The following is an 18,364-nucleotide window of genomic DNA, read 5'->3' on the forward strand; positions in this document are numbered from 1 at the left end:
ATTGTTGGGCAAACGCCTTCTAGGACAGTGAAACAGGAGAGGAGAAACCCAACTGTTTGCCTCATCTTTGGAGAATTAATTTTCCATAATGTCCAGGAAAGCCTCATCTTCACCTGAGAGTGCAAGCATATTGTCTTTGTTAGTCTGTTTGAAAATATGCTTCCCAATGTCATGTAAATGATTTGTCCTTCCCATGAAGAGTCTGGGGTCTTCATTTATTTAAGTCTCTTTAGCACAGATGCTGCTCTTGCATGGTATGAGAAAGCAGGGTGTACCATTCTCAAGCATGCTGGTTTTATAAGTTCTCTACATGGGTTTATGGGCTCCACTGAGGCACACGTCTCCTACAATTACCCATCCTGGATCGAGGCATTGGGCATACAGAGCATTTTGAGGCCCATTGCGCTGACTGCGAACCTTGTGTGCATGGATAAGATCTCGCCCTATGAGAAGGAGAATATCAGCTGCTGGGTCCAGTGGAGATATCTTGGATGACATGGCTTGGAGATGGGAATGGTAAGCAGCCGCTTCAGGAGTGGGAATCTCCATTCTGTTGTCTGGGATTGAACTGTACTCTATGAGTGTCAGAAGCACCATGGATATTTTGCCATCTCAGGCCTCGACAACAAAGTCTTTGGCTCTCCTTCCACTGGTATCAGTTGTGCCTGAGCATGTTCTCATTGTGTAAGGGAAGACTTCACCTTGAATATTGAACATAAGAAAGAAGGCTGACCTTGCTAGAGAGAGGTTACTCTGATCATCCAACATGACGTACATTCGCTTCTTCTCTTCAGGATGACCGTTGGGATATACGTTGACTAGGCAGATTGTTTAGCATGATTTTCCTTGCAGCTCTTTTCCACATATCTCTGAATAGATCAATGTTGTCACTGTGGAAGCTGGTTCATCTTGCTCCCTGCCTTGGCCCTCTGTAGGTGTGGTGGGCCCTTTCTCAGCCTAATGAATTGGACCATCATGGAGAGCAGAGATATGGCTACAGCTGTTACATTCTGAGCATTGGATTGTTGCTCTGCAGTCTTTGGCCCTGTGATCCGTGGAAATGAACTTGTAGCAGATAAAGTTCTCTTTGAGAAATTTCTTTCTCTCAGCCAAGGACTTCATTTGGAAACCTCTGCATTTCGCTATATAGTGATTCTTCTTATGGAGGGGACACTGTCTTTCTGGGTCAATAGAAATGGTATTGGAACTAACAGACACATTTGACTCAACTTCTGTTTTGCTGGCAGAATTAGGAGCTCTGAATTTTGACTGTTTCATTGGTATCTTTTCAGCTTTAAAAGGCAATGTGCCAGAACATTGAAAATAGAAGCTGATCATTGACAAACTCAACAAAGTATGAAAAGGGGGAATAGTGAAAGAGATATTCTCTTTTGTATTTTATTCCCTTAACGATCCAGGCTTCTTGAAGACTGTGAGGCAGATTTTCCACAATTGAGTTTATTCCCTTGGAAGTGTCAAGAAATCCAAGGCCAGGTAGATAACCTTCCTCCTTTGATGCTTGTACTTCAAGAAGCAGATCTGAAGTTCTTGTAATTGGTTAAAGTTCTCTAAATTGGGAAGCTCTCTAAATGCTTGAATAAAGATACTTCAATGACCTCTGGGGAACCATATTTCTTGTCAAGGCGTTGCCATAAATCTCTAAGTCATATTTCTGGGTTATGAGCATGGGCTGCTCTTATCCTCAGACCATGCCGGAGAGACTCACCTTCAAGCCACTTGGTAAGTAAGTCGAGCTCTTCGTTGACTTTAAGGTTCAGGCCATCAATGGCATTTAGGAATGTTGTTTTCCAGGGCATGTAATTATCTGGCTTATTGTCAAACACTTTGAAACCAGCTGTTAGGAGGTCATGACGTGCAAGAAACACAGCAATGTCAGACACTTCAGTAAATCCAAGTGTTGGAATACTTGGTGTGTGTGTGTGTGTGTGTGTAAGAGCGATTTGGTCGCCTTGTGTTTTGATACCCCGTCTGGTCATGTCTGCTCAATATATTTACAGTTTGGGGGGTGAACTGTCTAACATTAGGAATGTCTTCAAACTCAGTACTTGCTAGGTCTTCCTCTTCTTTTTTCACGATTTGGTTATGCGAGAAGTGCGTTCTTATGTATTTACCAGTACGTTCTGCTGTGGCGATGGAGCTAGCCACTTCAGTCTCATCATTTGAATCAAATGCAGCTGTTTCCAGCACCCTGGCTGCTTCTAGAGCTGCTTCAGCCTTGCCGTCCTCTTTTAGAGCATTCAGTTAGAGCATTCAGTGTTGCCTCAATTTTGACCTTTCAATCTCCATGCGTATCTGGCATTTAGCAAACTCAGCTCTTGTGCGAGTGGCCTCTGCCTTTGCACATGTCTGGGCTGCATCTTGGCTTGCATTGGACACAATGGAGCGGCGTGAGGATGATGACTTGATGACAAAGATCTAACCTACGACCTGGCCTCTAGGCCGGAAGCTTGGCTGTGTTGTGAAGAGCGTGACATCTAGAAACTCCTCAAAGAGTGCATGTAGTCCACAATAATGCTCTTGACACAAAGTCAATCTTTTCACTCTTAGTCTGCATTTTTGTACAGTGCTTTGGCAGAGAGCTAAACAAGGTTCCAGTAAAGGTCATAGGCAAGATTCAGGTTCAAACTCTCTTTGCTGAAGATCATTTTGTGATAAAGATATTGTCTCTTACAGAGTTATAGAATTAGTGCACACAACACAAAGCTCAAAAAAACAGTGTAAGATGCAGTTAAGTGTAAGATGCAATTAAAACATTGTATTTAAATTGCGTTTACACAATTTAGAATATGGCTATGTTAAGATACATTAAGATTTTATAAACTAGCAACAAGATTATATTCCTCAAATTGTATGTTCAACATGTAACTTGGAAACAGTTATGGAAAGTTCACATAATCTCAGATAATCATATGAATAAAGCATTAAATTGACAGATTATGCTTTCTCAAGGGCAAAAACAAGCAGGATGTATGTGAATACACATCTGAGCTCTTCCACAATGTGATCTGACAGACAAAATGGCTACTACACTGATAAATGTGGTAGAATTCTTAGTGGCCACTAGGAGTCAGTACTGACAAAATAAACTGTGCCATAGCTAGGGCCAGAACAGTGTGATCTCATTAGTATTGTATTTTCAGATATTCATATGTAAAGTGTGGTTCTATCATATAGACATGTGACACATAGACACCAAAACGTACAATATCGAAGCATCGCGACAGTTATGACAACACACACATGAGTGAATATTTCTTCTTCATTCTCTGCTGAATTGACAGTCCTCTATGGTATTGTGTCTAAGTATTGAACTCTTTCACCTGCAGCGAAATCCTCATAAAACTTCCAGGAATTTTTCTTCTGAACAGTTGTCAGAGGATTTGTAAAGATTAGTGCTGTCAGTCAATAAAAAAATTTTTCATTGTGATTAATCGCAAAAAAAAAAAAAAAGAAAATCTGTTATTAATTGCAATTAATCGCAGATTTTCCAAACAAAGCCTTCCACAGTATAAAGATAGAAATGCAGTAAAATAACACCAATTCAACTAACATTAAACATTTCCCAAAGTCTAAGAGGGAGTTTGACTAATTGGAAGAACTAGTACCCGCATAGGTTACATATTCATTGCAACGGACATTAAATCTTAAACTCTCATCTTCCATAATATTAATCAGCCAGCAGACTGTGGCTATCTGCTTTGTTATAGCAATTGTGAAGCTACGTTCACATCAGGTTGTCAGCGTCAAGCGACGATTTGGTGATAATTTAGACATGCCGTGCCTCTGTTTTAATTAAAATGCACTTTACTTAGGCTGAAAAATGCTAGATTTCTGTCACAGTTCCATCTAGGCTTATTTTGTACAACAAATTGCGTTAAGAGCTCCTTTCCCCATTACTTTATCACTGACACTGAATCACTGTGCTGTGTGGTGTGTGCATCAGTCAAATGACTCCGAGAGGACACATAACAAAGGTTATGCCCTTTCAACCAGTCTTTATCCTGGTTTATGCTGTATTAACGGTAAATGCGTTAATCACGATTAAGAAAAATTAACGCATTAATGAATCGCATGCATTAACGCTTTAATTTTGACAGCTCTAGTAAATATTTGAACACCTCTAAAACTGTACATATGTTTTAGATGCTGTAAATATATTGATATTGTACATTTAAGTGTCTATCAAAACATAATGTTCGCAGAAATGTTACATACAAATATCTATGAATACTAATGAGATTATCCTGTTTATAAGCAGAAACAGCCTCTTGAAATACACCTGTGGGCAAATTTCCCATCCAATAATTTTTCACAGTTTCTAGCGGACAGGTGTCAGAGTACTAGAAAGTGCTCACAGTCTGTGAAGTTGTAGATTAACATGTGTCTCTGAAGCACACAAAGCCACACTTCCTTTTATCTCACCTACTGGTTACACCAAAGGTAACAACCACAGCCATAGTAAGATGCCATCAATTAGTACTGTATATCTGCTAAAGTTAGTATTAATTTTTAATTAATATATTTAAGCAACCAGAATTGTACATGGAATCAGAATTGGAATCAGAATAATTTAATTCTAAACATTTCAAATTGTAATTGCAGTGCATCAACACCTCCTTTGATATCAATTTTAACTTGCCAGAAGCCAGAAGAGCTTTTACATTGTGCTGTAGATCTAATATCAAACAGTCAAATGTGTTTTCACACTACCAATGCAACTGTAATTTGAACAGTGATGGTTCTGAAGTACTGCAGTCATTTGCAAACCATCATGCAATGGATGTTTTGCACAAGTTGAGTTTGGTAACGCATGCAAACATGATCACAAAAGAATAATGCAATGTTGCCTGTAACCCTGTGTGTTACAATCTTGCCAAATTATGAGGATCAGTATCAAGGTCAGTCGATCAAGCTCATAGAAATGTCATGGAGCCTGGAAGGAGGTGTGGTTTGCTCTTGGTTGAGTTGTAAATATGAGCAATAACAATACGAGCAGCATTTTTTGTGTCAGTATTTGTATGGTTGAATTCATCATTGCAGATAGTGGAATATAGTTTGATATAGTGGTATAGAAAAGTGATATTTTTTTATATGAGAGACGCACGTTCACAGTGTCTTGTGTTTTAGCACCATGTGGTGTAGTTCCAGCTTCTACCAGCAGGGGCTAATGGGGTGATGCTAACTAGCCAATTTCTGACCCCATGGGCAGGACACAGATATTGCAATTGAAAAGTTGGACTTTAAGAGACTGTTAGCCAATTGGAAAAATAAGCGTATTAACAAAATGTCCTTATTTTTATGAAAATTTAAATTGTATTCCTCTTTTATTGAATTTGCTATTTGATTTCATTGCTGGCAAAGACATAATGAAGAACCAACTTTCTTCTTGTATTTCTATTTTGCAATATGTTGTTCTACTGAGAGAAGTATTACAAATTTTTGCAATAGCCAACACTTAACAAGTCCTGTTTTGGTAATACTTCATGTTTAATCATTTCTTAGCATTAGATACTTTATGCAGCATATTCCTTTAGGCAATTTTTTAATGACATGTACATTTTTTATTATTCTTGACCATTTCTGTGCAAGGTCATTATTTAAAGGTCAGTTGGGGTTCGGTGCTGTTCTGTGTATCAAAGTTCAATGGAAAAAAGCGCACCCCCATAGATTTTCATGGTAGCCTGATAATTATATAAACCTACATTTGCAGTTGGAGCCTACACACTGACTGTAGTTTTGTTAACATGTTGTTTGCCTTGTAGATTCACAAATTTGTTCTGCGTACATACTTTTATGATTAACATATATAACAAAGTTTATATTAAGCAGAGACTTGATTATTGCAGGTTGATGGATAATTAATTTTTCTATGCAGGATTCTAAATAGCACTATTATTGAATACTGTTTAAATTATGTTGTTGAATTGATCAGTTGTATATTTATTTAAATCAGCTGTAATAACGTATATAAAGGTGTTACAGTATAAACTAGATTGTTAAAGTTTGTCAAGACAAACTTAATTTTGGTTTAATAAGCCTTAAATTTAGACAGACAGATAGACATTAAGCTTAAAGGTCTTAAAGGTGTATGTTTAAATTTTAAAAAGCTAAAAGCTTAAATGTGTGTGTTTACATTTAAAAAAGCTAAACGCTTAAAGGTGTGTTTTTTGCATTTTAAACATTTTAACAGTCGGAAAATCTTGTGACCTCTGGGGAACCATATTTCTTGTCAAGGCGTTGCCATGAAATCTCGAACCTCGAACATTCCGTTTCAGACTCTTGGCTCTTTTTAACATTCTGTCAGTGTAAATTTACGTTTTTTGGGGGGGATTTATGAAGGTTCGATATGCAAAAACCATAACAAAATATAGCACACTTAGTCAGAACAGTCTGAAGGTATGTGCCAAGTTTGGTGGATGCAGCTTGAAAGCTCTAGGACGAGTTCCAGTCAAAAATGTTGGTCTTGGTTTAGGGATTTTGTAAAAACCTGAAACCATGTCTGTGGAATAAAAGCTGAAAGCTTAAATGTGTGTTAACATTTGAACATGTTGACAGTTGGAGTTTGACAGCTGGAGTTTGAAATCACGAACATTCCATTTCAGACTCTTGGCGGACAAAAATGTACCTGACTACCATTAAAGGAATAGTTTACCCAAAAATAAAAATAAAAAAGATTGTTAGAAGAATATTTCAGCTCTATAGGTCCTCACAATGTAAGTGAATGGGTATCAAAATTTAAAGCTCCAAAAGCACATTAAGGCAGCATAAAAGTAATCCATAACACTCCAGTGGTTAAATCCATGTCTTCAGATGGTCTTGCATGACTATCTACAGTGAATCGTAAAAAAATTTAGCCTGAAATAGAAAATATATTAAATATTTATTTTAATATGCCATTATTTTATAGTAGAAATTTCTTATCAGATATTAAATGCTGAAATATGCACTTTGCATAAGTGTTCCGTCCCTGCATTGCAGAATGTCTAAATTCACACAGATGAAAAACAATCGCCATGATGAGGACACATTTACCTCACAATTGGCCACTTCCTTTGTATCAATAAAATAGTTTTCACAAAATTACACTTATTTTCTGGATGACAAATGTAACCCAAGTGTTAAGGGATCATTATTCAGGTTGTGAGTATGAAGAACAGCCTCAAGGTTGAGAAGTAAGATGTGACCAAATATGAACATATTATATGAATAAAATGTTTAACAGAAGAAAAAAAAACAAATAATAATAATAATAATTATTATATATATATATATATACAGCTTACCACTGCTCAGCAGCACAGGATCTTAATATTTACGATAATCCCAATATATCAGGCTCTTATATTTCTTTCAAAGAGACCATCGACCAATTTTAATACAAGGTTTCTGAGGACCTTTGAATTTGGTACCAGGGGCAACATTGATTGATATCCACAGTACAAAGCGTCAAATCTGTAGTGAATAAAACAGTTGCTTACTGCAAGAACACCTCTCTTTACAGCATTCAGAATGTAAAATAGGAATCTCGAGTTATGTTTTCTGTCCATGGTCATATGGTGGCAATTTTATTTTCTTTGCAAGGCACACATTGCAATAATTAAGCAATGAAGATGGGTAAAGACTTTTAGTATTGTTACTGTTTTCTGACTCATGTTTTAGTTAGCTTTAATGGTGAAACTGTGAATGCTATTCATATCAATTTGGTACTATTAATTGGGTATAATACTAGCTATAATACACTGTGCGTTGTGAATAAGCTGACATTTCACAAGTTAATTCCTAAATACACAAATACTATGCATGGTGCATTGTTGTAAAATGTGAATGTCTGTGTTTGCAAATCACTCGTTTCCTAGGGTGTTGTAGGTGCAAGAATCATACTGGGGGCAGTCCTATAGATAGCAGCACATTTGTTTTTTATGCATATTCAAAGACCAACACAAAGTAGGTATGACAATATTTAGAACAGTGCATGGCCTAGATTGCATTCAACATAGATCTCAAACAAGAAAATGTTGCTATGCAGTTGCTAGGGTGCTTCTGTGTGGTTGCTAGGTGGTCACAATTCAAAAGTACCCACCCTTAAAGGGATAGTTCACCCAAAAATTAAAATTCTGTCATCGTTCACTTACCTTCAGGTTGTTCCAAACCCATATGAAATTGTTTCTTTAAAGGAACACAAAAAATATATGCTAGGCAGAATGTTAACCTCAGTCACCATTTACTTTTATTGCATTTGTCATCCTTACAAAGAAAGTGAATGGAGACTGAGGCCCAGTTACACTATATGCGGAGTCGTAGTTAGAGTTTTGTGAAAATGTTCCTCCCTCTTGCTAAAATTGAGGTTTTTGAGTGGTTGTGCCAATAAATTAGACTATCTATCTGACTTATCCTATGGGTCAGTGCTCCATGCGCCCAAGAAGAAGAGCTCAGATTGGAGAGTAAAAAAAAACAAAATTAAAAAATTCCTGTAGAATCGCACCAGTAGTTTGAAAAGTGTCAGGTCAAATGCTAGTTCACCCTTCTTATTCCAGTACCCCTACATGATTGCATTAGGTAACCTTTTGATCTCTATATAATGATGCAATGAGTTTGATTCTTCCGTCGACCCCCCTTCTTTGGCAGGTTTGTTACAAGAATGGTTTAAGGCAATGTCACTTAAACTGTCCTTTGTGATCTTGTTTGCACAATACACAATTTGTGTATTTCATCTAGGAGAAAGTGGGTTAATATGTGTCAGTGGGTCTATTTAGAAAGGGCCAATTGTATACAGCTCTTAAATTAAATTTTATACATGGTAGGTAAAATTAGTTTTATGGCAAACCACATTTATCCAGGTCTACAAATACATATGCATGTTGGTGCATCAATGTTTAAACCTTGCACATATTTGGTTAAAAAGAAGCCATGAATTATTAAATTAAATATTTTTCCTAAAATGGTAGCTGTGGGGTACAGTGTGCCAGATGCTTCAGGGTAGGCTGTGCCAGTGGCTCTACTAGATATAGTTATAGTTATAAATAGCTTTGCATCAAAACGCAGAAAGTACTACTGCAATCGTTTCATTGAATTGAAGTGGCAGTCAAGTTACTTCGAAGAATCTTTTTGGAGCGCTGGCAAAGAGAAACCCACCATTCAAAGAAAACAATCAATGACTGTTCAAAGTTTTGGGAAAATGGCAAGGAGACAGCAACATTTCTCTGCAAAACTCTCCAACTATTTTATTTTTCTATCAAGAATTTTTGTAAATAAAATATAAATTAGTAAATAACTAATTTGTGTTTTATTTTATGTATTTAAAAAAATGACAAACCAAAATATTGATAATTGTTTCACTACCTTAAAATATTTACTACCTTAAAATATGTTATCTATTTATTTGTTTGTTTTTTGCTTACATTTTTGTTTGTTTCCTAATTAATTTGTTTGTTTTTGTACTAACAACTAATTTATGTTAATAATGTTATTTTAAAATTTCTGTAAATAGTTCATGTATTCCCCAACGATTTGACTTGCACCTTGATATGACACAGCTTACTCCTAATGTTGGGCAAATTGTGTCACTCGAACATTTTTTTTTTTTTTTTTTTGGATATCTCATTTCTACGGCCCTGTAACATAAACAAGTTTTTGTCTGATTTTAGTAATTAGCAGACATCCTAAAATATAATTAGGTATATTAGTTTTACCTCTGTCTCCTTTCTCTCTGACAACAGGACATCTAAAATAAAAAGTGGCACATCTTACCCCACCCTACCACTATTTAAAGATGGATTGAAATTACAGTATTAAAGCTTCATAATTATTACTGCTTGTGCAATTGTTCAACCTAGTCTCATTTTTGCAAACCGAGTTGCACATGCCACTTTCTACAATTTGCTGTAGTTTCCTGGCGAAATTAACACTAGAGGCGCTACAACAATGGTGCGTTTTATTCATCTTTACACAGATGGGTACTATGGCTGTTTATGACTTTATAAACACTTATTTTTAGCTCTATTATTCACACTCTGCTATGTTATGATATCAAAACACTTTTACTCTAAGTCATAATTTGAATTACTATACATTTTAATGCTTGTATTACAGACCCACCTACATTTACACACTTATTCCAGTCTGATTAACTTCTGTGGTAGCTCATCTGATAAAGTGTTGGACTTTGGACTCAGAGACTGTGTCTTGAGCCCAGCCAAAGACTCTCGTAACAAAAGTGAAGCAAAAGTGCCATAGAAGTATCACAAAATGACGTGGTTGCTTCAGTAAATGTAATTTTCATGTTGAATTTGCTTTTAAAACAGTATCGGATAGATTTAGGTTTTGGTTTAGGGTAATGATGTCTGTTTTCTTCACCTCTCATTTATCTTTTTGAACATTATTTGTTAGGTTTAAAGGTTAAAATTTTAGGATAGGGAGGTATGTTTACTTATTAAAACATCTGTTGTTAATGATGATCGGACAACATATTTGATTTAACTTAATCACTTTACCAGAGAAATATATAGCAGCTCATGCACATGTTGTACATCTCTACATTACACTTCCGTGTACCGATACGTAATGCTTACGTCATAACTGCGGATACACATTAGATACAAATGCGTTTTGGAAATTAACAAAGAACATTTAACCAATGTTCTACAACATCCATCTAATATTCATCATAAAAACTTTGTCTTATTACAACACCATTTCACTCACTTTTGACGCCCTCTGCTGGACATTTCACTGGGACACTGTAGCCAAACGTGTAAAGAAGCATGTAAATTGTCGCATAAATTGTCACATAAATTTCATGAGATCAGACTGCAATTGTTGTATTGACAACAGGATTCTGGCAATTGAACATTCTAATTTAGTAGATTAATGTGTCATGAAGGCAACTACAGTACAGCCTGAGATGATCTCATTTGCACACTTCTCCTTTTGCAGATAACTGACTAGCATGGTTTAGAAGATATTAAACTGTCCTCCTGTGCAACAGGGTGACATGGTTGAAGGACTGTCTTAGTCACATAATCCGTACTTTGATATCTAAAAGACTGACTCTGATATCAAACAAGATGAGCAGTGCAATGTGAGAAGCTTACTTGACTTCTGGCAAATTATTAGTGATATCAAAGCAGATGTTGCAACCGGCATATCATGGAGAAAAAAAATAAAAAGATGTGAGCTACTGTGTTGAACTGCTTTGCCTTTGATTTCATGAGGAACTATATTAAAGGTTACAATGGCTTTGAGCACATATCTTACTAAATAACCTCTCAGTAACCTCTTACTAAAAACCCTTAAAATGAAAATCTTAAGTTTTGTTGTCTTTAGTGCATGTCTGCTAGATTTAAAGACTCATCTTTATACTATGACAAAGTTAACTTTTAGCAGATATATGCAGTTCAATCTAAAAAAAAACTGAGGTTGTCAACGCATCTAATGGGGCCTTTAAAGGTGTAATTCACCCCAGAATTAACATTTTGTTATCATCAGCTCACTTTTCAAAATCACACAAAAGGAGATGTGGTGTAGAATGTCAGAGATGCTCTTTTGCATACAATGAAAGTGAATAAGGACTATGGCAGTTAAGCTTAAAAAAGGACCAGAAAAGCAACACAAAAGCAGTCCATACAGCTTGGAAAATCTTGCTTTAAAATCTTGCTTTACAGACGTCACCTTTGACTTTCTTTGTATGGAAAAGAGCAGCTTAGGCATTCTGTTAAATATCTCATTTTTTGTTCCACACAAAAAAGAAAGTTATATCGATTTTAACTACATAAAAGTAAATAAATTATGACAGAATATTCATTTTGGGTGAACAAATTCAAAATTCTAATCATAAATCAAGCACCATATTTAACCGCTCTATGACTTAAATGATCTATTTATGTCATGCTCTCTTATCTCTCCCAGGACTCAGCCCTAAACAAACGTACATCAGCTACAGCAACCATGCAATCTAGGTAAGTGATAAAAGGCCACTACAAAATCAAAATCCCAGAGTGACCCCTGGAAGACAGCATTTCAAGATAAATCACTCAAGTTAGCCAGTTGGAAGGGAGATACCAGATGGTTTGAAGACCCCACAGACATGTTTCCATTAATGAAGCTTATGTGAAGCCACATAGGGAGCATCTGGGGAGGCCATGCCCATGACTGTTGAGACGATCGTGTTGGAATGACGGACTGTCACCCAGACAATTTCATTACAGCTTGCTCTATCTATTCCAGATGTCATTGTTAAAGTGATACACACTAATTAAGGACCACATGTCAGTGTCCGCTGTTTCATTGATGCTAACACTATGTGGTGGCTAAAAAAAAAAAGAAAAAAAAAAAAACAAAGAAAACATGAAAAAAATCATTTGGAGCTTTTTCCTCTTGTTTTCTCCTTGGTGATGACAACAACAAAGACAGTGATCATTGTTTACAGATGTTGAGCATGCTGGTTTTGACATCTTGTGCTGTGTTGTTTTTTTGTTTTTGTTTTTTTGTTTTGTTTTTTTGTTTGTTTTTTTCCTTTAAAAAAAAAGACCCTTCTGGAATGCTGTTGAACTATGTTGCTGTATTGTTACCTCACCATGGGCCTTGTGAAACCGTTGGAGATGTATGAAGTGCTCTTTAGAGTAATGTTTGCTTGTGCATAAGTACACACTTTTGAGGAACTAAAATTTGCCCTGTTGTTGAATTGTTCTATAGCTGTTACAGTCACCTGTGCGTTGCCAAAATCCAAAATCACAATTTAGAAATGGCGCGGCGTCAACTCAGAAAGAAACCTTCGGAACGCTCGAGATATTAGAATCTACATTCACCAGATCCGGAAAGAGGAAGCTTCATTTGGCGAGTATGTTACACTCATAAGAATACAGCTGTTCTAGCCATTCTAAGCATCAACAATCTCCAGTAATGAATACTGTAGTTCTCAGATGCTTGGGAGGGAGAAGATGACGGGATGAAGTATTTATAACCAGAGATGTCAGATGATAGAGACAAGCTGTTTGTCTCTTTTAGATGTTTGTGAAATTAAGATTAATTTCTTATGATTTCTCCTCTATTTGTTTTTGCACTGTTTGGGCTGCAGAATAAAAATGTCTATGATGACCGTGATAAATGGCAACTTAATGTGTGTTCCTGATTGCTAATGTTTGCTTTTCATCCTAAAAGAAAAAAGTCAGAAACAGTGCCTGAATTAAAGTATTTGTAAAATAAGACATATGAAGTATGTGAAGCATGTTAATTTTTATACATAAATCATTTCTAATAAAGAAATTTTTCAAAACTCATTGTGTTTTCTGAAAAATTATCTCTGCAATGTACTTTTATATAATTGAAGAACTTTCATCTTGATAAAGAAGCTTCAACTGTGTAACATGTTTTGATTTAATAATGTTTCATTTAATAATAAAATCCAAAAACTCAAATCCAAGCGAGTCTGAAACATACAGTACAGTATTAAAAAATAGAGCAAATGCATTTATAGTTGTAACAACTTTTAGAACAGTGACTCTCAACTGGTGCAAACCAAAAATGGGTTGCAGTGTTTTTCAGGGTTGCAAAAAGCAGGGAAAAAAAAGCAACAATGATAAATGCAGTTAATACAATGCATTTAATGATGTAATCGTGCAATTTTAGTATAGCAAAATGAAGCCCCGTACACACATGCAGCGACTTCCAGCGACAAAGCGACCTCCTCTTATTCATTTTCAATGAGAGCTGGTGACTTCCAGCGACACGAGTGACTGCGGCCTCTGGCGACTTGATGTGGGTGTGGCGAGCAACACAACAAAGTTGAGAAAAGCTTAATTTTATGCAAATGAAGAGTGACTTTCGGGAGCAACAACCAATAGGAGGGAAGACTGTGTCAGTGGAGCTCACCTCTCCCATCTCCTTTGAGATAATGGAGTCAAGTGCAGACAAGATGAACCAGTGTTGTGATGGTTTTGTGAGAGATTTCACTGTTCTGTAAGCACATACATGGATAAAATAAAAAATGAAGCATGGAAAAGAAACTGTCAGCAGTCTGAGTGAGTTTGATTCGTACATTGATAGATCGTTCATCTTTTATTAATGATACGATGCAATGAGCACTGCTTCAGTTCATATAATGCACTCTCCCCTGCAGAATGTGCATTTTAGGGACAAGAGAACTGATTCATTGTCAGATTAGAAATAAATCTTAGTTTTACTGACATTACATCTCATCTGTGATCATATTTTCAAAAGACATGGCCAGATGTGCAGTCTACCAATAACGTTAGAGCAACAGCAGTAGAAACGCCCACTGGAGACTTCACATTACAGAGACTAGCGACATCAAGCAATAAAGTCACAGCATGTGTGTATGCTGCTTAAAGGAATAGTTCACCCAAAAATTTAAATGTGCTGATAATTTACTCACCCTCAGGCCATCCAAGATGTATCTGAGTTTCTTTCTTCATCAAAACAGAATTTAAGAATTAGTTAAAAAGTATTGTTTTGCTTCTCAAAATAATCAATCATTTGCATTCAGAAGAACTTTATTTGTCGACTGGAGTTGTGTGGATTATTTTGATGCACCCTAAATATGCATTTTGGACCGTCAAAAAATGGAGGACATTCACTTGCATTGTTTAGAGGAGGAGGCCTGAAATGAAATCCTAAAAGTCTTAAATTCTGTTTTGATGAAGAAAGAAACTCAGATACATCTTGGTTGGCCTGAGGGTGTGTAAATTATCAGCACATTTTCATTTTTGGGTGAACTATTCCTTTAAGCTTATAGCTTTCAAAAGGTTGTGCATCCAGTCAAATTCTTTATGGTATTTTGATGCAAACTCATTTGTCACTTGGTAATTATAGAGGGCAAATTACTCAAAATTAAATCATTAAATAAATCATTAAATTCATAATGAAATCATTAAAAATTCTAACATCATTCAATTCATCTATAAATCAACAAATAAATCAATAAGTACTCTTTTTTGCACAAGTTTGCGTCTATTTTCATTTTAGCCATATTTGGTAACCCTCAAAAATTAAAAGACACAAAGCGTTTATTAAAAATCAATTAAAAATCAAAATATTTTAAGACTTCAATGTAAACGCCCAATATTGTGATTGGCTAACATCAAGCAGACCTTCCAATGCAGCCATTTTTTAAACCTAATCCAAAAAAAATGAACAAACAGAATTTTAAAACTACATGTCAGGGTTAACACATAATGTACACCCAACACATTTCATCTGAATTTATCAAACTGTTCACTCAAACAGTGATGATATATGAAATATTCATGAATTAAACTGGTTACGTACATTTTTTTGTCCAATAGTCTGATTTTAACTGCCTCAACTTTCAAAAAAAGTTCCTTTGCAAAGCTTGAATCATATTGTGACTGTTTCACAAGCAATCCACACACAAATGTTCTGAATACACAAATGTAATACAATCCACGTTGATGTTGGGTGCTTTAACTGGCTTCAACAGGTCAAAGCAGAGACGCTGGACTTCACATCTCACATTTTCCTGCTATGATTACACACAGAACAGCATGTGGAAGCAGCAGAATGTGATGCATTTTTAAAAGTTGCGCTTGTATTACTCTTAAAGCACATCACCGGAAACGCATCAAAACGATCAAATATATCCTGTAGTGCATGTTTTCAAAAGACCAACAATTAAAAATAGCACATATGGGTGCAAAAATGGTCCAGGACGGCTTCAAAACAGCACAACATCAAGACAGCGCAGCTGAATGAAACACAATGAGGGATCCTTTTTAGAGTTATATGACGCTGTGTCTTTTAAAAAATGGCGCAAGATGTGTGATATCGATCAAAGCCATTTACGTTTATGTAGAAAAACATTTAAATCCAGAAAGGAACATGAAGGCGTCCTGTGAAAGTCCCCTTTGGATGAATCTCCCATGACAGGCCCATCTCTCTCCTTTTCACCTGTCTGACTGACTGAGCACCAATGGGTGGGGCCAAGGGTGCAATGGCGGAAAAGTCTTGCTGAAGAGGCAGTCATATGCAGATGTATTTGGTCCTTGTGACGTTACAAGTTCCACAAATTCCAAATGAGCTGTTTTTTGCAGCTTGTTTTTAAATAAATGCTCTTATTCTATTAAGGAGGAAGTTTTCAGTTCTAAAACAGTATGTTTTTATAGTACAATGACCTCTTATATGCCAAAAGATCAAGACAAATTTGATTCCTCATGTCATGACCCCTTTAATTTAAACCAATATAGAAAATGTAAGGGAAATGTTGGCCGATAAAAAAATGCTGTAAATAAGAGTAGCATTGGCTTGGGTGTGTGGACCATTCTTAACAGCCCTGAACAGTATGTTCGACTGGAAAATGCACAACATGATGTTGATTCTGTGAGAGAAAGTCATTATGGAAGGCTGGACTTATTTAGTGATTTAATGAGTATTTGTTTTTAAATTATTCATATTTTAACAATTTCATTATGTATTTAATAATTTATTTAAATATTTATTTAATGATTTCATTTCAAGTATTTGGCCCTTCATAGGTAATATGGCTCATGCTACAATATGACCCATTGTTTGTTTCATGTGTTAGGCTGGTAAATAACACTCCTGCTGTTGGTTATGTATTTGCAAAGTTGATAGTTTTCTGTTTCAGCCATGTCATATTAATAATGTTGCATATTTTGGGGCCTATGCAGTTCATGGTAATACTAATAAATGTCATTGCTTAATTTAATTTTTGTTTATTTTTGTACGAAAAACTATTTTGGTATGTGTTGAGTAGCCACTCGGTGTTTACTGTAAAATCTGTGAACTAATGAAAAAACAGCTGAAAGCCACTTCTTTAAAAGCTTTAATTGGTTTTGAAAGTGTCACGGCTCTGGTGAGTTTGTCGGATTGTTCTGTGTGTTTTGTTGTTTTCTCACCCTCATGTCTCACAGGCGCTGCCGGCATGCATGATCAGTGTTTCCATGGGAATATTGATTGTTCCAAGGGGAACACTGATCATGCCATTACTTAGCATGCTAGAAGCACCTGTTTCTCCACTGATTCACTCCCTACTTAAGCCCTTCGTGTTCTCAGTATCTTGTTCTCAGTATTATTGTTGTTTGTTGTGAAGTAACTTACCTCACTCTCTCTGCCTAGTTGGTCCTGTCTTGGTTGCCCATCTCTTCCCGCGTGTCGGGAGTGTGGTTGCCTTCCGGTTTGCTGTACGCTTGTTCTCTGTGCACACAAGTCTTCAACGTAGGACTCCTCATCTCTGCCCGCGTGTCGGGAGAGGGATTGCCTTCCAGTCTGCTTGGCGTTGTTCTCTACACCTCACTACGCTTCACCGGAGGATTCCTACGAATTCCACAACGCACACACTCGCCTACGAACACACTATTCACGGATTTGCCCATTGCGCAGCCACGGTGCCGGGATCCTCATTCTTTGCCAGCACAGTGGAAGTTGATATTTATTGATAATAAATCCTTTGAACTGTTCCTCTGCTCTTGGATCTCTTTGTCTCGCTCTCGCTCTCTGACAGAAAGTTTAATTACTGAATAACAACTCCCTTTACAATGTGATAATATCCTATTGTATTTATTTTTTTGTTTATTTATTGTCAAAAACACAAAATAATTCTCATTCATAAATAAAAGGAATTTTCTTTTGTGCATTTAAAAAAACTTTTCTCAGAATTAAAAAAAAAAAAGAAATCTTGTTCTGAAGATAAGGAGACAACCACAAAAGCACACAGTGGAAATGAAATGTCATTTGTTTTAATATATTTATTTTTTTACAAGAGCAAGCCATCTATCATAATGTGCATTTCAGAGGGCCCATTATTAAGTGTGAGATGTATCTGCCATCAGTGGCAACAGCGCAGTGGAAGACAGGTGCTATAAAGAAAAGCGCCGGTCCTTTGACTCTGTGATGTACAACGGCATCGCTGACATAAATTATCGCCCATGTTAGGCTTATTTAGGTCTGTCTAGAAAACAGGACATAAAACAGGGACTTGATTGGAATGCTACTCCATCTCTCTGTCAAAGTTGACAGTGCTTAGAAACTGATGGAACAGAACATACACTGAATGGTGGATCACGATACTGTGCAAAGGAGGTCATGTACCCTGAGATCAATACACTGTGTATAAAATTGCAGTATATTTGTGCAAGAAGTTTGTTATAGCAAGGGATTCACAAAAGCAAAATGATAGTATCTGCAAAATAAGCATTCATTAATTAGAATAATTTTTCTACAATAAAAATTACATTCATCTGTGGTATACAAGATAATTAAAAATTCCATAAAATCATATTATGTATATATACATTTGGTTAGAATCAGAATCAGAATCAGCTTTATTGCCAGGTATGCTTACACATACAAG

At 36.2% G+C, this 18,364-nt stretch overlaps 1 protein-coding gene across 6 annotated transcripts in view; it reads left to right on the plus strand.

Moving 5' to 3' along the window:
* Positions 1–12,361, plus strand: part of LOC127445927 (metabotropic glutamate receptor 4-like) — a 295,001-nt gene extending 282,640 nt beyond the window's left edge. For all 6 annotated transcript variants that reach the window (XM_051706434.1, XM_051706436.1, XM_051706437.1 and 3 more), the window contains exon 11: positions 11,926–12,361. In XM_051706434.1, the coding sequence (XP_051562394.1) occupies positions 11,926–11,975 (50 nt within the window). In that variant the 3' untranslated portion in view covers positions 11,976–12,361. The remainder of the gene's footprint in view (positions 1–11,925) is intronic.
* The last annotated feature ends 6,003 nt before the right edge of the window (positions 12,362–18,364 follow it).

Source organism: Myxocyprinus asiaticus, chromosome 9 (genome assembly GCF_019703515.2).
Source record: "Myxocyprinus asiaticus isolate MX2 ecotype Aquarium Trade chromosome 9, UBuf_Myxa_2, whole genome shotgun sequence".
NCBI lineage: Eukaryota > Metazoa > Chordata > Actinopteri > Cypriniformes > Catostomidae > Myxocyprinus > Myxocyprinus asiaticus.